Source organism: Ranitomeya variabilis, chromosome 2, assembly GCF_051348905.1.
Source record: "Ranitomeya variabilis isolate aRanVar5 chromosome 2, aRanVar5.hap1, whole genome shotgun sequence".
Taxonomy (NCBI): Eukaryota; Metazoa; Chordata; class Amphibia; order Anura; family Dendrobatidae; genus Ranitomeya; species Ranitomeya variabilis.
In genome coordinates this window covers 150,426,513-150,445,582 of record NC_135233.1, presented here as the reverse complement: position 1 = coordinate 150,445,582, position 19,070 = coordinate 150,426,513, and the positions used below count along the sequence as shown (strand labels likewise).

The 19,070-nt window shown below is 44.8% G+C and overlaps 1 protein-coding gene across 2 annotated transcripts in view; it reads right to left on the bottom strand.

Moving 5' to 3' along the window:
* Positions 1 to 11,050: 11,050 nt before the first annotated feature.
* The window catches only part of CCDC170 (coiled-coil domain containing 170), a 265,520-nt gene continuing 257,500 nt past the window's right edge, over positions 11,051 to 19,070 (bottom strand). For both annotated transcript variants that reach the window (XM_077283084.1, XM_077283085.1), the window contains one exon: positions 11,051 to 12,664. In XM_077283084.1, the coding sequence (XP_077139199.1) occupies positions 12,527 to 12,664 (138 nt within the window). In that variant the 3' untranslated portion in view covers positions 11,051 to 12,526. The remainder of the gene's footprint in view (positions 12,665 to 19,070) is intronic.

Sequence of the window (19,070 nt, the reverse complement as noted above, 5' to 3'; positions counted from 1 at the left end):
GGATCCGGCATTGCTTAATGTAGATGCATTTTTTCAATCGCTCGGATTATTCTATGACGAACCTAACTCTGTGGATCATGCGGAAAAAACCTTGTTGGCCCTGTGTCAGGGTCAGGAAGCAGCAGAATTATACTGCCAGAAATTTAGAAAATGGTCTGTGCTCACTAAATGGAATGAGGACGCTCTGGCAGCAATTTTCAGAAAAGGTCTTTCTGAAGCCCTTAAAGATGTTATGGTGGGGTTCCCCACGCCTGTTGGTTTGAGCGAATCTATGTCTCTAGCCATTCAGATTGATCGGCGCCTGCGCGAGCGCAAAGTGGTGCACCATATGGCAGCGTCCTCTGAACAGAGTCCTGAGCCTATGCAATGTGATAGGATTTTGACTAGAGCAGAACAGAGGGGATACAGAAGTCAGAATGGGCTGTGTTTTTACTGTGGTGATTCTGCTCATGCTATTTCTGATTGCCCTAAGCGTATTAAGAGGGTAGCTAGATCTGTTACCATCAGTACTGTACAGCCTAAATTTCTCCTGTCTGTGACCCTGATTTGCTCATTGTCATCCTTTTCTGTCATGGCATTTGTGGATTCAGGTGCTGCCCTGAACTTAATGGACTTAGAATTTGCCAGGTGCTGTGGTTTTTCTTTGCAACCTTTGCAGAGCCCTATTCCTTTGAGGGGTATTGATGCTACACCGTTGGCCAAGAATAAACCTCAGTATTGGACTCAGCTGACTATGTGCATGGCTCCAGCACATCAGGAAGATTGCCGTTTTCTGGTGTTGCATAATTTACATGTTGTTGTTGTACTGGGTTTCCCATGGTTACAAGTACACAATCCAGTGCTGGATTGGAAATCTATGTCTGTGACTAGTTGGGGTCCTCAAGGGGTACATAGTGACGTTCCTTTGATGTCAATTTCCTCTTCCTCCTCTTCTGATGTTACTGAATTTTTGTCAGATTTCCAGGATGTATTCGATGAGCCCAAGTCCAGTTCCCTTCCTCCACATAGGGACTGTGATTGTGCTATTGACTTGATTCCTGGCTGTAAGTTCCCTAAGGGCTGACTTTTCAATCTATCTGTGCCAGAGCATGCCGCCATGCAGAGCTATGTAAAGGAGTCTTTGGAGAAGGGGCATATTCGGCCGTCTTCGTCACCATTGGGAGCGGGTTTCTTTTTTGTTGCCAAGAAGGATGGCTCCTTGAGACCCTGTATTGATTATCGCCTTCTTAATAAGATCACGGTCAAATTCCAATACCCTTTACCTCTGCTTTCTGATTTGTTTGCTCGGATTAAGGGGGCTAGTTGGTTTACCAAGATTGACCTTCGAGGGGCATATAATCTTGTTCGTATTAAACAGGGTGATGAATGGAAAACTGCATTTAATACGCCCGAAGGCCATTTTGAATACCTTGTGATGCCTTTCGGGCTTTCTAATGCTCCTTCTGTATTTCAGTCCTTCATGCATAATATTTTCCGCAATTATCTTGATAAATTCTTGATTGTGTATTTGGATGATATTTTGATTTTTTTCCGATGATTGGGAGTCTCATGTGAAGCAGGTCAGGATGGTATTCCAGATCCTTCGTGATAATGCCCTATTTGTGAAGGGGTCTAAGTGCCTATTTGGAGTTCAGAAGGTCTCTTTTTTGGGGTTTATTTTTTCTCCTTCGTCTATAGAAATGGATCCTGTTAAGGTCCAAGCCATTCATGACTGGATTCAGCCCACATCTGTGAAGAGCCTTCAGAAATTTTTGGGCTTTGCTAATTTTTATCGCCGTTTCATTGCCAACTTCTCCAGTGTGGGTAAACCCCTGACCGATTTGACGAAGAAAGGCGCTGATGTGACGAATTGGTCCTCTGCGGCTGTGGAGGCCTTTCAGGAGCTTAAACACCGATTTACTTCTGCCCCTGTGTTGCCTCAGCCGGATGTTTCTCTTCCTTTTCAGGTTGAGGTTGACGCTTCTGAGATTGGGGCAGGGGCCGTTTTGTCACAGAGGAATTTTGATGGTTCCTTGATGAAACCATGTGCCTTCTTTTCCTGAAAGTTTTCGCCTGCAGAACGCAATTATGATGTCGGCAATCGGGAGTTGTTGGCTATGAAGTGGGCATTTGAGGAGTGGTGACATTGGCTTGAGGGAGCCAGGCACCGCATTGTGGTCTTGACTAGTGTTGAGCATTCCGATGCTGCAAGTATCGGGTATCGGCCGATACTTGCTGTATCGGAATTCCGATACCGGGATTCCGATACTCTTGTGGTATCGGGTATCGGGTATCGGAACAACATTAATGTTAAAATGTGTAAAATAGAGAATTAAAATAAAAAATATCGCTATACTCACCTGTCCGACGCAGCCGGGACCTCAGCGCAGGAACCGGCAGCGTTGTTTGTTTAAAATTCCCGCTTTTACATGGTTACGCGAAGTCCCGGCTTGTGATTGGTCAGGGCGGCCATGTTGCCGGGCCGCGGACCAATCACAGCAAGCCGTGACGAAAATACGTCACGGCTTGCTGTGATTGGTCCGCGTCCCGGCAACATGGCCGCCATTAACCAATCACAAGCCGTGACGTCACGGGAGGCTGGAAACGCGCTCATTTTAAAAAGGGCGCGTGTCCAGCCTCCCGTGACGTCACGGCTTGTGATTGGTTGCGTCGCGGTCAACCAATCACAAGCCGGGAGGCTGGACACGCGCCCATTTCAAAATGAGCGCGTCCAGCCTCCCGGCTTGTGATTGGTTGATCGCGGCGCAACCAATCACAAGCCGTGACGTCACGGGAGGCTGGACACGCGCCCATTTTAAAATGAGCGCGTGTCCAGCCTCCCGTGACGTCCCGGCTTGTGATTGGTCAGGGCGGCCATATTGCCGGGACGCGGACCAATCACAGCAAGCCGTGACGTAATTTCGTCACGGCTTGCTGTGATTGGTCCGCGTCCCGGCAACATGGCCGACCTGACCAATCACAAGCCGGGAATTCACGTAACCAAGTAATAGCGCGATTTTTAAACAAACAACGCTGCCGGTTCCCTCGCTGAAGTCCCGGCTGCGTCGGACAGGTGAGTATAGCAATATTTTTTATTTTAATTCTTTCTTTTACACATTTATATGGTTCCCAGGGCCTGAAGGAGAGTTTCCTCTCCTTCAGACCCTGGGAACCATCAGGGATACCGTCCGATACTTGAGTCCCATTGACTTGTATTGGTATCGGGTATCGGTATCGGATTGGATCCGATATTTTGCCGGTATCGGCCGATACTTTCCGATACCGATACTTTCAAGTATCGGACGGTATCGCTCAACACTAGTCTTGACCGATCATAAGAATCTGATTTACCTCGAGTCGGCCAAGCGGCTGAACCCTCGACAGGCTCGATGGTCCCTGTTTTTCTCCCGTTTCGATTTTGTGGTTTCGTATCTTCCGGGATCTAAGAATGTTAAAGCGGATGCCCTCTCTAGGAGTTTTTTGCCTGATTCTCCTGGAGTTCTTGAGCCGGTTGGCATTCTTAGGGAAGGGGTGGTTCTTTCTGCCATCTCCCCTGATTTACGGCGGGTGCTTCTGGAATTTCAGGCTGATAAACCTGACCGCTGTCCTATGGGGAAGCTGTTTGTTCCTGATAGATGGACAAGTAAGGTAATTTCTGAGGTCCATTGTTCGGTGTTGGCCGGTCATCCTTGGATTTTTGGTACCAGAGATTTGGTTGCTAGGTCCTTTTGGTGGCCTTCCTTGTCGCAGGATGTGCGTTCTTTTGTGCAGTCCTGTGGGACTTGTGCCCGGGCTAAGCCTTGCTGTTCCCGCGCTAGTGGGTTGCTTTTGCCTTTGCCTGTCCCTGAGAGGCCCTGGACGCATATTTCCATGGATTTTATTTCGGATCTTCCTGTGTCCCAGAGGATGTCTGTTATCTGGGTGGTTTGTGACCGGTTATCTAAAATGGTCCATTTGGTACCTTTGCCTAAATTGCCTTCCTCCTCTGATTTGGTTCCATTGTTTTTTCAGCATGTGGTTCGTTTGCATGGCATTCCGGAAAATATTGTGTCTGACAGAGGTTCCCAGTTTGTTTCCAGGTTTTGGCGGGCCTTTTGTGCTAAGATGGGCATTTGTCTTTTTCTTCGGCGTTCCATCCTCAGACAAATGGCCAAACTGAGCGAACTAATCAAACCTTGGAAACCTATTTGAGATGTTTTGTGTCTGCTGATCAGGATGATTGGGTGGCTTTCTTGCCGTTGGCCGAGTTTGCCCTTAATAATCGGGCCAGTTCGGCTACTTTGGTTTCGCCTTTTTTTTGTAATTTTGGTTTCCATCCTCGTTTTTCTTCAGGGCAGGTTGAGCCTTCTGATTGTCCTGGTGTAGATTCTGTGATGGACAGGTTACAGCAGATTTGGACTCATATGGTAGACAATTTGACGTTGTCTCAGGAAAAAGCTCAGCGTTTTGCTAACCGCCGTCGGTGTGTTGGTCCTCGGCTGCGGGTGGGGGATTTAGTCTGGTTATCTTCTCGTCATGTTCCTATGAATGTTTCTTCCCCTAAGTTCAAGCCTCGGTTTATTGGTCCTTATAAGATTTCTGAGATTATCAATCCAGTGTCTTTTCGTTTGGCCCTTCCAGCCTCTTTTGCCATCCACAATGTTTTCCATAGATCTTTGTTGCGGAGATATGTGGTACCCGTTGTTCCCTCTGTTGATCCTCCTGCCCCGGTGTTGGTTGAGGGGGAGTTGGAATATGTGGTTGAGAAAATATTGGATTCTCGTTTTTCGAGGCAGAGGCTTCAGTATCTTGTCAAGTGGAAGGGTTATGGCCAGGAGGATAATTCTTGGGTGGTTGCCTCCGATGTTCATGCCGCCGATTTGGTTCGTGCTTTTCATTTGGCTCGTCCTGATCGGCCTGAGGGCTCTGGTGAGGGTTCGGTGACCCCTCCTCAAGGGGGGGGTACTGTTGTGAATTCCGCTCTTGGGCTCCCTCCGGTGGTTGTAAGTAGCACTTTTGTGAGTTCTGCTCTTGGGCTCCCTCCGGTGGTTTTGAGTGGTATGGCTGCTTCTTGGATTTAGCATCAGCAGCTGCTTCCACTGATCGTCTTTCTGGCTCGGCTATTTTAGTCTGGCCTTTTCCCTCAATCAATGCCAGTTGTCAATTGTTCCTGCTTGGAATCACGGCTCTTTTGGATTTCCCTGACACTCTGACCTGTTCAGCAAAGATAAGTCCTTGCTTGTCCTTTTGCAGTCCTCTTGTTGTGGACTTTATTGTTCAGCACATTCTATGTTTTGCTCATTTGTCCAGCTTATCAGTATGGATCTATTCAGCTAAGCTGGAAGCTCTGGGCAGCAGATTTTGCCCTTTACATCTTTAGTCAGGTGTGGAGATTTTTGCATTTCTCTGCGGTGGACTTTTTCTAGTTTTTATTACTGACCGCACAGTGTTCTATCCTGTACTATCTATCTAGCTAGAAGTGGCCTCCTTTGCTAAATCTTGTTTCATTCTACGTATGTCATTTCCTTCTCCTCTCACAGTCATTATTTGTGGGGGGCTGTCTTTCCTTTGGGGATTTTCGCTGAGGCAAGATAGCTTTCCTGTTTCTACCTTTAGGGGTAGCTAGTTCTCCGGCTGTGACGAGGTGTCCAGGGAGTGACAGGAACATCCCACGGCTACTGCTAGTGTTGTGTTAAGATCAGGAACTGCGGTCAGTATAGTTACCACCTGCTCAGAGCTAGTCGCATGTCGCTCCTTAATCACCAGTCCATAACAACTACCCAAACTACTGAGTTGCCCCTGGAAGGAGGAAGATTAGTGATAAAATCCATGGACAGGTGTGTCCAAAGTTTATCCGGAATTGGAAAAGGTACCATTTCCCCGGCCGGCCGGACCAGAGAGCCAATAGATTGAGCACACACCCCACAAGTATTCACAAATTTTCTGATCAGTACCCATAGAGGGCTACCAAAAATTCCTAGCAACTGCACACCGGGTAGCTGCAATCCCATGGTGTGTACTCAACACAGAATCATGAAATTCTTGCAGGAGTGTGAGATGGAAATGTTCGGGTACAAACAATTTACCTGGGGGTTTATTCTTGGGAGCTTGTGCTTCCAAAATCTCTCTCTGTAACTCAGACTAGACTTCTGCCACAACCACTCCCGGTTGAAGAATGGAGGAAGGAGGTTCTGGAGGGGACACAGAATCAAAACTTTGGGATAAGGCTTCCGGCTTTATATTTTTAGACCCTGGTCGGAACGTAATGGTAAAATGAAACCGAGAAAAAAAAAGTGCCCACTGAGCCTGTCTGGGGGTCACTCGCTTAACGGACTAGATATAGGCCAAATTTTTATGATCAGTGATGGCCGTAAGGGGATGAACAGCCCCCTCCAGAAATTGCCTCCACTCTTCGAAGGCCAATTTAATTGCCAAAAATTCCCTGTTGCCAACATTATAATTTCTCTCAGCCGAAGAGAATTTTTTAGAGAAGGCACAGGGTTTAAGGTTAGTAAGGGTGGACGACCCTGAAACAACACTGCTCCCACCCCCACCTCCGAAGCGTCGACCTCCACGATAAAAGGTCTCAACGGATCGGGTTTTATCAACACGAGGGCTGAAGTGAAACATTTCTTCAGTGTCTGGAAGGAATTTCTTGCGACCACGGACCAATTTTCTACATCCGCCCCTTTGAGTGTGAGGTCCGTTAAGGGTTTCACCACCTGCGAAAACCCTCTAATGAACTTCCTATAATAGTTAGTGAAGCCCAGAAATTGTTGCAACTCCTTCAGGTCATGAGGTTGCACCCAATCAGAAATGGCCTGATCCTTCCCTGGATCCATGCAGAATCCCTCCCCTGATACAATTAAACCCAGAAAAGAGTTCTTGCATAAAGAATGAATACTTCTCCAGCTTAGCATATAAATGGTCCTCCCTGAGTCTCACAAGAACCGTATGTAGATGGTGTAAGTGTGACTGACTGTCCTCTGAGTATATCAAGATGTCATCCAGGTAAATGACAACATAGCGCCCAATCAGGTCAAAAAAACCAACATTAATGAAACTCTGGAAAACAGCAGGGGTGTTAGTGAGATCGAAGGGCATAACCAAATTTTCAAACAAGCCCTCGGTCATCAGAAAAGCTGTTTTCCATTCATCCCCCTCTCGGATCCTTATCAGGTTATAAGCCCCTCATAAGTCAAGTTTAGAAAACCACTTGGCCTCAGTGAGTTGATTACATAAATCAGGAATCAGAGGAAGAGGATACATGTCTTTTTACAGTAATCTTATTCAGCTCCCGAAAGTTGAGGCACGGTCGCTAACCACCATCTTTTTTCTTCACAAAGAAAAACCCCGCTGCCACGGGTGAGACAGAAGGCCGAATATGCCCCTTTCAGAGACTCTCTGTGATGTACTCTTTCATGGCTTGGCGCTCAGGCCCAGACAAATTGTATAGACGAGCCTTGGGTAATTTGGCTCCTGGGATTAAATCAATAGCACAATCACTGGGTCGATGTGGTGGAAGAGCCTCAGCCTCACTTGCAGAAAACACATCTTCGAAGTCTTTCAGGTACTCCGGAATACACTCCAGGCCGATAGACGACACAGATACAGACTTTATCGGGTTAACAAAAGGTCCCAGGTTACAACACAAACCATTACCCTTACATCCCCATTGAGTAATCTCACCCTACACCCAATCAATGACAGGATTGTGGCGTTGCAGCCAGGGCATTCCCAGTACCAGTCCTGCAGGCAGATTATTCATCACAAAACAACTTAATTTTTCCACATGAGTGGAACCCACTTTCAGAGAAAAAACATCAGTCCTGAAACAAATTCCATCCCGGGTAAGGGGATTAATCAACAGCCACAATTTTAACAGGGTCTTTCAGCCTGACTGTCCCTATCTTATTACGAGTCACAACTTGGACATCAATCAAATTAATGGAAGAACCACATTCAACAAAGGCAGTGGTCACCACAGGACTGCCAGCAAGTTCCAACTCCACCTGGAGCACAATTTTTGCAAGCAAGAAAAAATGTACCTGGGAGTCTGGACAACCTCCTTGATTGTTGCCCAGACTCAGTCGTTTCTCAGACGGTTTCGCAGAGAATGGGCAGGAGGGGCAGTTCATTTTCCAATGTCCAGAGGCTCCATAGTAAAAGCACAGTTGGTTGCCTCTGTGGTGCATTCTCTCTTTCTCCATGACCGAAACAGACCCAATCTCCATGTGCTTAGATTCAGGTGCAGCATCACACAATTTGGAGTACAAGGAAGTCTCTTGTTGCATTATTCCTCTAGCACGGAGTCTCCGGTCCATTCAAACCGCCTGTATCATGGCATCCTCCAGGGTATCAGGAGGAGGATGAAGTGCCAGAGCGTCCTTCAGACGGTCAGACAGACCATTATGGAACAACCCCCTCAGGGCTGCGTCTTTCCAGAAACTTTGGTTGCTCCACGCCTAAGCTCTGAGCAGAACCATTCAATGGAGTGCCTCCCCTGTGTCAGGGTCATCACCATATCCTCCGCCAGATGTATTCTCTCAGGCTCATCATAAATGTGCCCCCCCAGAGCCTCAAAGAACAGGTTCACAGACATGCACTCAGGAGCAGAGGAAGGGAGAGAGAAAGCCCATGCTTGTGGAGCCTCCCTTAACAAGGACATAACTACTTCCACCCTCTGCCTTTTATTTCCAGAGGCCCGGGGATGCAGCTCAATAAACAACTTGCATGCCTCCTTAAAGACCCTGAACAATTTTTTATCCCCAGAAAAAGTATCGGGTAGCTTTACCGGCGGTTCGGGGTCCACTAGGGATACATCAGAGGGGCCCCCTCCCAAGACCGCAATGGAGCAGACATCTGTAAAGCACCTGCCACATCTCTCTGCACCTGTTGGTGCGAGCAGACCAGGGCTTGCTGCTCCACGGACAGCTTCTGAAACAGCTGGGAGAGCTCATTATTCTGTCCCGTGAGAGCAGGTACCAGATCCATGGCATACCAACACCCCCCCACCAGGGAGAAAGACTGTACGGTCAGCTATAATGTCACAGTTCCCAGGTATTAATGCTGCAGGGAGAGCTGCACACAGCAGCAACGAGCTGAGACAAACGCCGGGTACTAACTTGATCACCAACAAGACCTTAGACATGTGACAGAGTGGGAGGAAGTCAGGGGGCAGAGCCAGATGCCGGGGAACAGAGAAGGGATAAGCACTAGAGAGTTACCAAACAAGCAAAGATCAGAGCCAAGAGATCACGAGGTACCAAAGTGGAGAGACAGGGGATTGTCAGAAGCCAAGCCAGAGGTCAGAAATCCGGAATAGCAAACAGAGTAACGCACAGAGAGCAAGGTAAACACATTGCAGACCGAGCACACACTCCAAGAGTCATGCACACAAACCAAAACAGAATGTATAGCTGACAAAGAACCCCAGCTGGGTGTGAGTATAAATACCCCTCCCATTTTGAAAGAGAGGCCAAGAACAGGACATTAACCATGTCCTAACCATGACAGGATGGAAGTAAACACATTAGGAGTGGAAGCATGGGACGGGAGAGACATATTGGAAGGGAGAGACAAACTGGACAACACAGTCATATTAGGAGATGAGGGTGGACCCCATGACTCCATGACCCATGCGTTCTCCAAATTTTGGGTGACAGTCATTACTGGTTGGTGACACTTCTAGACCCACGCTACAAGGAGAACTTTCTACCTCTTATTGCAGAGACAGACAGTTCTACTAAAATGGGGCAGTACCAGAGGCCCCTTGTTGCGGAATTATTACAAAAATTCCCATCTGAAAACGCTGGCAGCAGAGGTCACAGTTCATTGGATAACCAAGGAGTACAGGCAAGAGAGACACAACTGCAATCCAGCAGAGACAGGGGAACACTGGCAAAGTTCTGGGAGAGTTTTCTCAGACCCTTCCATCGCAATGGCCTGAGGCTTTGTGACTTTCAGAGTTCCTCCTTCATAAATGGAACAGGATGTGTCTGATGACGTGTTACACACCACATGGCCAGCTAAGATTGTAAAATGTTGAAATGACATTTCCCAGTGAATGCATTTGTCTTGGTGGAAAGAAATGTTAAAGTTCAAAAACGCATCAAAAACGCTACGTTTGAACATAGCCCAAGGTGTGGAGGAGTATTTTTGGTTTTCGTTATTTACTTTGCCTTACATGCAAGTGATTACCCTTGAAAGAATGTTCCTTTACATATTTCCCAGGAAAATCCATTTTGGATTCATTTTTGTATGTTTTATTGTGAGTCTGTAAAAGTGGCGTAAGACTGACAATATTCAAGTTTCTAGTCCCTCTAAAGACCGCCTTGGGGGCATGGTAAAAATGCTCGAGTTTCCCCTAGACTTACATTGGGCTCATTGCTCGGGTCGAGCACCCGAGCATTCCAAGCATTTTAGTGCTCATCCATCACTGGTGCTCGCCCAACACTAATAACAAAACCTTACTTTATTGGATAAAGATAAAATTTTAGATTTTTTTCCCATAGTGTTCATTATGGGAGCACAACAAGGATGAGGCTGGACTAGGGATGTGGCTTAGCATTAAAAAATGCATGTATGTGCCACATTATTTGTCCCAAAAGTTGAGATGTAGGACTATAAGAGCACTTGTACATGTTTTTATTTTTATGCTATCCTATGGATTTTATTCTAAACTGCAGTATGTCTCATTGGCACTCGTTCTATGAATTTTCTGTTCTGTAGATTTTCTTATTGACTTCAATGACTGAAAAAGCCAATACATCAGCAATCCATGTGCCCAAATCAAAGTTTCAAATGGACGAGATCTCTTACAGAATTCAATTATCAGTTGATGACAAATTGGGTTGGTGCATTTCTATCATGTATTATCTTTCACTCCCACCTTACATGACAAACCTTTGAAACATAATAGAGAAACAAGTCAAGCAGACCTCAGGTCACAATAGCTAATAATAAATGCTGTATGAAACCTTGTCATCAGTAAGAGGGAAATATTTTAAGTTTCCTTCTCAAATGTAGAACCAAGTGATCATCGGCCTTGATGTGTTATAGTAACAACAATAAATAAACTGCACAAATATAATTGTGTGTTATGCTGTAATTTTATTGCAAAAATAAACTGATTATTTTATTAGAATATCTTAAATGAGGCATAACTTTGTAGAGAAGCTCTTTTCATCCTTATAGAAACTAAAAACAAAAACAATTATTACAGGGAAACCGCTTGCTATATAAAATTAGAATAGGATTACGTTATATTTGTCTTGCACATCTAAGTACTAATAGTCAAATTTATTCTTAAAGGGACTCGCAGTCAGCACCGAATGACTGTTCAAACCAAGTACAGGTGCTTGGTGCTCCATGGTATATACACACCTTACCACCTGCTTTGTTTCCATCTATCTCCACCCTTGTTTAGCTCTATGAAGCCAGAGCTGTCAATCAAAGAGTAAGGTGGAGTTTGATGGAAAACAAGCAGATGGGAAGGTATATATAAATGATTGGCCATGAAGCACCGAGTGGCAGGACTTCATTGGAACAGTCATTCTGTGCTGACAGAATCCCTTTAAAAGGAATCTGCTGCCAGCATGTTATGTGGCTTGTACCCTAATGATCTTTTCCATGCCCCATGCAGCCCGGGATACCACTAATAATGATTTTTATACGTTGTTCTCCATGTATGGTAGCAAGACCTGATTGTCCCTATGGTTGCTATGGACCAACCTCGGCATCTGCTGTAAGCTCGCCTGACCAGCCCGTCTGCCTTTGAAAAGATTAATCAATACATAAATTGTACACAAATGCATCAACCATATCAAAAAGGATAGTTTCTACACAACTGTATAAAAATCAGTGGCAGAGTCTGGTGCTCTATGAACAAACAGCTGCATACTGTACATGCAGAACAGATGTCCAGGAGCTGTTCAGAAACTGGTCATACTCTGCGTTACACAGGGTTCAAATGGGGTTTCGTATACAGACTGCAGTGCCCAGACCCAAAGTTATAGCCTAATATGTGTTTTTCCAGCTGTAAATTCAGGTCAGGAGACCCATGGTCAGTGTGAGTATTGCGATCCCTTTACAGACTGTGAAATGCACCCATATGAACCAGGCCTTACATGGAGAGCTAATATTCTAATCTGCTGGTCTCAAACACTGCATTTCTAAGAGTCTTTAAATAAGGAGAATTCTTCTTTTAATTAACTGGATAGAATCAGAGTACATTTCAATGGTGGTTACAAGTATGTATTTTACAAGGTTATACATATGTCACAGTTCTGGATTATGCTACGTAGTTCTTTGGTATAAGCTTGTTCAAGTCACATCCTTGCAAATAAAGACTTGATAATGAACTGCAAGAAATATAGCACTGCTTAGAATTTAATAACATTTCCTAGTAGCACTTTGGATATTTAATCTGCCTCATAATATAGAGAATACACATATGCAGATACAGTATATAAAAATCATTTAACATACAATAAAATAGGTACAACAAAAATATGGTAGGAACACTACTTCCAAATCATTAAATTTATATTGTATGCCCATTAGTTCTTTATGCACAGGATACTACATGGTGATGGTGGGTATGGAGAAGTCCTTCAAGCCTTTTGATTATTTCATAATCTGGTAATGCCAAGGAGTTGATGTTTAGTCCCAGCATACGTGATACCACTTCTCGAAAGTCTACCAGCTGAAAAAGCAGAAACACATTTTAGTGTATTATTTTTTGTAAAATTTGCAAGTACACACCGGTATACTGTTCTAAAACCTTTCAGTCACACAGGTACATTTTTGAACATCTATTAATAGCATCTAAGGTACGTGTTACAGACTCACCTAATCTTCCTTCAGCACTGGCTGCCTCTATTGTCAGGCAGTGCCGCTCCCACACGGTAATCAGCACTGACAGCGGAGGAGATGATGATGTCATCGCTTGAGAACACGCTCCTCAGTGTCCTCTTGCTGGAGGAGTAGCCGCCTCCTCTGCTGGGTGGCCCAGCAAAACCCCCTAAGATTTCTTCTCCTACCGGGTGGTAAAATTACCAACTAGTCATTGAGTATGCAGTGGGTATGGAAAGTATTCATACCCCTTTAAAATTTTTCACTCTTTGTTCCATTGCAACCATTTGGTAAATTCAAACAAGTTAATTTTGTTCACATTAATGTACACTCTGCACCCCATCTTGTCTGAAAAAAGACAGAAATGTAGAAATTTTTCCAAATTTAATAAAAAAGAAAAATGTGCATGTCAGACCAAATGAGAATCATGAGGTCAAAGGAACTGGCCAAGGAGCTCAGAGACACAATTGTGGCAAGGAACAGATCTGGCCAAGGTTACAAAAGAATTTCGGCAGTACTCAAGGTTCCTAAGAGCACACTGGCCTCCATAATTCTTAAATGGAAGAAGTTTGGGACCACCAGAAATGTTCCTAGACCTGGCCGTTCAGCCAAACTAAGCAATTGTGGGAGAAGAGCTTTGGTGAGAGAGGTAAAGAAGAACCCCAAGAGCACTATGGCTGAGCTTCAGAGATGCATTAGGGAGATGGGAGAAAGTTCCACAAAGTCAGCTATCACTGCAGCGTCAGCTATCACTGCAGCCCTTCACCAGACAGGCCCTTTGTTACGCCGCCACCGCCGCCTTCCCGGGTGTTCTCTTATACTTACTGCTCCTCGGTGGTCCGGCGCGATCCTGCTCCTTCTTCGGTGTCTTCTCTCCTGCTCGCACGGCCGGCTTCTGCTTCTTGTCGGGGGCGCGTGCGCACTGGGTTCCACAGCGCACGCACTGCTCTCTATGATTTCAGCCGCTCCTTCCACTCCGCTCTATTCTTCTTGAGGACTCTGACCCGGAAGGTACGCTGCCGCTCTGCTTATCAGGCCGCCTCTTCCATCTGGCGGTACCTAATTATCATTTGTCTTTAGCAAGTGACTCTGGCCTTCATGTCTTCCGTCGGTCTCTCCATTGTACCTTGTGATATTTCTTGTGCCCTTCTTTTTTCTTTTTTTTTTTAGTTCTGGTCATCTCCCACCTCCTTTTCTCCTGTGTACTTGTGTTCCTGTTGTGCCAGTCTGCTGCTTGTCATTTCCTCATCCTGGTTCCAGTATCTCCACCGTGTATTCCGGTTTGTCTTCTACCTTCTCTCTGCTTCCGTGTTTTTCGGTATCAGCCTGCTTTACAGTCCTTTCCATCTTTTCCTGCATCTCCATCTACCAATCCTCCTGTTCTTTTCTCCTTTCCATCTGTGGTCATTTCTGTTCCCTTGCTTCGGGTACCAGCTGCCGTAGCAGTAGTCGCTCTTCTGCCTGCTCCTAATGCTCCCTGTATAGGGGGTGGTCTACCAGGTTCCCTCGCCCTGGGGAGGTTCGCTGTTGCGGTCCAGTGGGTTCACCCTCTAGAGTCTTCCAAGCCTTATACCCTTATGGCAGAGTGGCCCAATGGAAGCCTCTCTTCAGTGCAAGACATATGAAAGCCAACATAGAGTTTGCTAAAAACACATAAAGGACTCCCAGACTATGAGAAATAAGATACTCTTATTGATGAGACAAAGATAGACCTTTTTGGTGATAATTCTAAGCGGTATGTGTGGAGAAAACCAGGCACTGCTCATCACCTGCCCATTACAATCCCAACAGTGAAACATGGTGGTGGCAGCATCATGCTATGGGGGTGTTTTTCAGCTGCTGGGACAGGATGACCGGTTGTCATTGAAGGAAACATGAATGTGGCCAAGTACAGAGATATCCTGGATGAAAACCTCTTCCAGAGTGCTCTGGACCTCAGACTTGGTCAAAGGTTCACCTTCCAACAAGACAATGACCCTAAGCACAGCTAAAATTAGAAAGGAGTGGCTTCAGAACAATTCTGTGACCATTCCCCAAATCCAAGTGTGAAAAACTTGTTGCATCATTCCCAAGAAGACTCTTGACTCTACTAGCTCAAAAGGGTGCATCTACTCAATACTGAGAAAATACTTATGGTATTTCAGTTTTTCTTTTTTAATAAATTTGCAAAAATTACTACATTTCTGTTTTTTTTCAGTCAAGATGGGGTGCTGATTGTACATTAATGAGAAAAAAAGAACTTTAATGAATTAACTAAATGGCTGCAATGAAACAAAGAGTCAAAAATTTGACAAAATTGTGAATGGTACTCCATCTGGCATGATTTAAAGTAAACTAGACACATTTACTCCATCTTATGGCTGACATAACAATAGCCTGTACTATAACACATTGTTAGTCAATAAAAATGTTTGTAAATCAAGAATACAATACTTCTGCTGTATATTTTCTGCTATTAAAGAAAACCTGTCACATTAAACATGCAGTCTTATTCTCTTATAGAACACAAGGAGCTGAGTAGACTGATTGGTAAAAGATTCAACATAACCTGTGTTTATTCAGTTATATCTCTATTTATTTGGGGATTTTCCATCAACAAGTTGGTTCTACATAGTGATTGTCATCTTTCCTTATGCGAGTGTGCATACAGAGATAGCTGTAAATCACTGATCAGGACAACCCACTTTGCTGAAAAGTCCAGAACAATCAATGATTTATATGAAAAAAATTACAATCAAGGCCAGTTTTACATGACTGACAATCATGGTTGAGTATAGGCTGGGATATTCAGACCAGATGTAGGTTTCCTGACCCAATCTCAACAGCCAACAGCATCTTTTGCCTATGAGACTGTTGAGTTCAGGTCAGGAGACCCATATCCAGTACATACATCACAGTCCATGCTCAGACCATGAATGTAGGATGTGTGAAACAGGCCTTATAATGAATTTTCCCTACATAAATATATCTCAATCTACTGCAACTCCTCCTGCACTGTAATATGATGCCTGATTGGACTGAATGTTCAATGTAAAAGCTTCATTTTACATGTGCTCCTGTTGAGGAGAGCCATAAGATCAAATGTTTAATTAACCTCAAGACATAAGAGATTGAGAGAAGCAACCCATAACGTGTATTGTTTAACCTTACATAAGCTTTCTCAGATCAAAGTGGGACACTAAAGATGGCTGCCATTTCCTATTTCAGCACACCATGTGCTGGTATCCAAGATGACGCCCACCCTGATGACCTCATGGATCCACCCACAGTGACGCCCACCTTGATGACCTCATGGGCCAACCCACCCTGATGACCTCATGGATCCATCCAGACTTGCTCTATGCCCAATTCATTAACCAATGGAATACATACGAGCACTCCCATTTTAGAGCTAACCAAGCCCCCCTTACAGGGGTTATATTAACCTGTGTTCTGACTAAAAAGCCCTTGGAGCTGAGCCATAGATTGTTCAAGGAGAGTTTACATCTGACTGTGTGTCTGTCTGATGTTATTTCTTTAGTGCGCACCTGATCAATATCCATTAGGCCAGGAGTAGGCAACTGGAGTGAACATTTTTTAATTGTTCAACCTAACATATTTGGCGCCCAACATGGGGCCAGCAGAGGAAGAGCCCTGAACCCTGAGGACCGGCGAGTGGAACAGCAAGACGCGCTGAATACCCCGAACCTGGAGACTGATCACCTTATCAGAACATGGTAAGTCTGCTGATTTTTATAATCTGTAGTCTTTACCTGTGTCATTCGGGGAATCTTGTGCAGATTGCCTGACCGTGTCCAGTTTTCACGGTATCTGTAAGACAGCAGAAGGGTCTCTCCGCTGCTGGTCATTTAATTGCAAGAACCGTCACATGTTTTAGTTGCATACTGCCTGTTACGTGTTGTGAAGAGGGGAGATGACTGGTAGTGAGGAGAGCAGGTGGATTTTTCAGTGTTTAAAAAAAAAAATTATTGTCTGTGGTACAGTACACAGTTGTTGCCTGTGATATGATTTTCAGTTCTGTATAGGAGAGACTAGGACCTGGAGTGAATTGACTCGGCCTAGTAGGGGCCCGTTAACTTGGAGTGAGATGACGCAGTTCGGCGCCTAATAAATTGTGTAGCGGCCCGTTAACTTGGAGTGAGATGACTCAGTTTGAGCCTAATAAATTTAGTTTTGACTTGTGACTTGGAGTGAATTGACTCAGCACGGGGCCTGGTAATTTAGGAATAATTTGATTAAGTAGGGAATAATTGGTTTGTAAAGTACGGGACACGGAAGTCAGACAGGGACCACGTGACAAGAAGGAATAGGAAGTGTATGCTGCGAACTCAGTTCTCTTTAGAATCTCAGGTTTGAGTCATCTCCCCCATCTTATTGTTTGGTGTTTGTTATCTTGAGATATATATATATATATATCTATAGAAAGATGGAGAAATTAATGCAGTTCTGCCGTATTGGCACTAAGCCAAATTCAGATGGCAAGTTAGACCCATGTACATTAGTGGCAACTCGTGAAGGGAAGAGTCATGTTAAACAATGTAAAAAGCTTATGAAGTTGTGTGGAATGCCAGAAAGGGGAGGTTACAGCCCCTGGAGTGGAAGATTGTCTTGAAAAAAAAAATAAAGCTAGGGCATGGGAGTCTCTGAAAGTCTGTATAGAGAAAATTGGGTAGAAGAGGAAAGGAATAAAAAGGGTAGAGTTTTTAGTTATGTGTATTACAAAAATATATCCTGTGAGCGGCCACCACCGTATAATGGTGGCTCAGAGCCATGTGCTAACTCTGGCAGCAGCCATTTTGTGGATGGCAAATATAATGCTGGCAGCAGCCATTTTGTGGATGGCAAATGTGTTTATTCTGGCAGCAGCCATTTTGTGGATGGCAAATGTGTTAATGCTGGCAGCAGCCATTTTGAAGATGGAAAATGTGTTAATGCTGGTGGTAGCCATTTTGTGGATGACAAATGTGTTAATTCTGGCAGCAGCCATTTTGTGGATCGCAAATGTGCTAATTCTGGTGGCAGCCATTTTGTGGATGGCAAATGTGTTAATACTGGCAGCAGCCATTTTGTGGATGGCAATTGTGTTAATGCTGGCAGCAGCCATTTTGTGGATGGCAAATGTGTTTATGCTGGCAGCAGCCATTTTGTGGATGGCAAATGTGCTAATTCTGGTGGCAGCCATTTTGTGGATGGCAAATGTGTTAATGCTGGCAGCAGCCATTTTGTGGATGGCAAATGTATTAATGCTGGCAGCAGCCATTTTGAAGATGGCAAATGTGTTAATTCTGGCAGCAGCCATTTTGGGGATGGCAAATATGCTAATTCTGGCAGCAGCCATTTTGTGGAAGGCAAATGTGTTAATGCTGGCAGCAGCCATTTTGTGGATGGCAAATGTGTTAATGCTGGCAGCAGCCATTTTGAAGATGGCAATTGTGTTAATTCTGGCAGCAGCCATTTTCGGGATGGCAAATATGCTAATTCTGGCGGCAGCCATTTTGTGGATGGCAAATGTGTTAATGCTGGCAGCAGCCATTTTGTGGAAGGCAAATGTGTTAATGCTGGCAGCAGCCATTTTGTGGATGGCAAATGTGCTAATTCTGGCGGTAGCCATTTTGTGGATGGCAAATGTGTTAATGCTGGCAGCAGCCATTTTGTGGATGGCAAATGTGTTAATGCTGGCAGCAGCCATTTTGTGGATGGCAAATATAATGCTGGCAGCAGCCATTTTGTGGATGGCAAATGTGTTAATGCTGGCAGCAGCCATTTTGTGGATGGCAAATGTGTTAATGCTGGCAGCAGCCATTTTGTGGATGGCAATTGTGTTAATGCTGTCAGCAGCCATTTTGTGGATGGCAAATATAATGCTGGCAGCAACCATTTTGTGGATGGCAAATGTGTTAATGCTGGCAGCAGCCATTTTGTGGATGGCAAATATAATGCTGGCAGCAGCCATTTTGTGGATGGCAAATGTGTTAATGCTGGCAGCAGCCATTTTGTGGATGGCAAATATAATGCTGGCAGCAGCCATTTTGTGGATGGCAAATGTGTTCATTCTGGCAGCAGCCATTTTGTGGATGGCAAATTTGTTAATTCTGATGGCAGCCATTTTGTGGATGGCAAATGTGTTAATGCTGGCAGCAGCCATTTTGTGGATGGCAAATGTAATTCTGTCAGCAGCCATTTTGTGGACGGCAAATGTGTTAATGCTGGTGGTAGCCATTTTGTGGATGACAACAGCCGATGCCTTTCTACAGAAG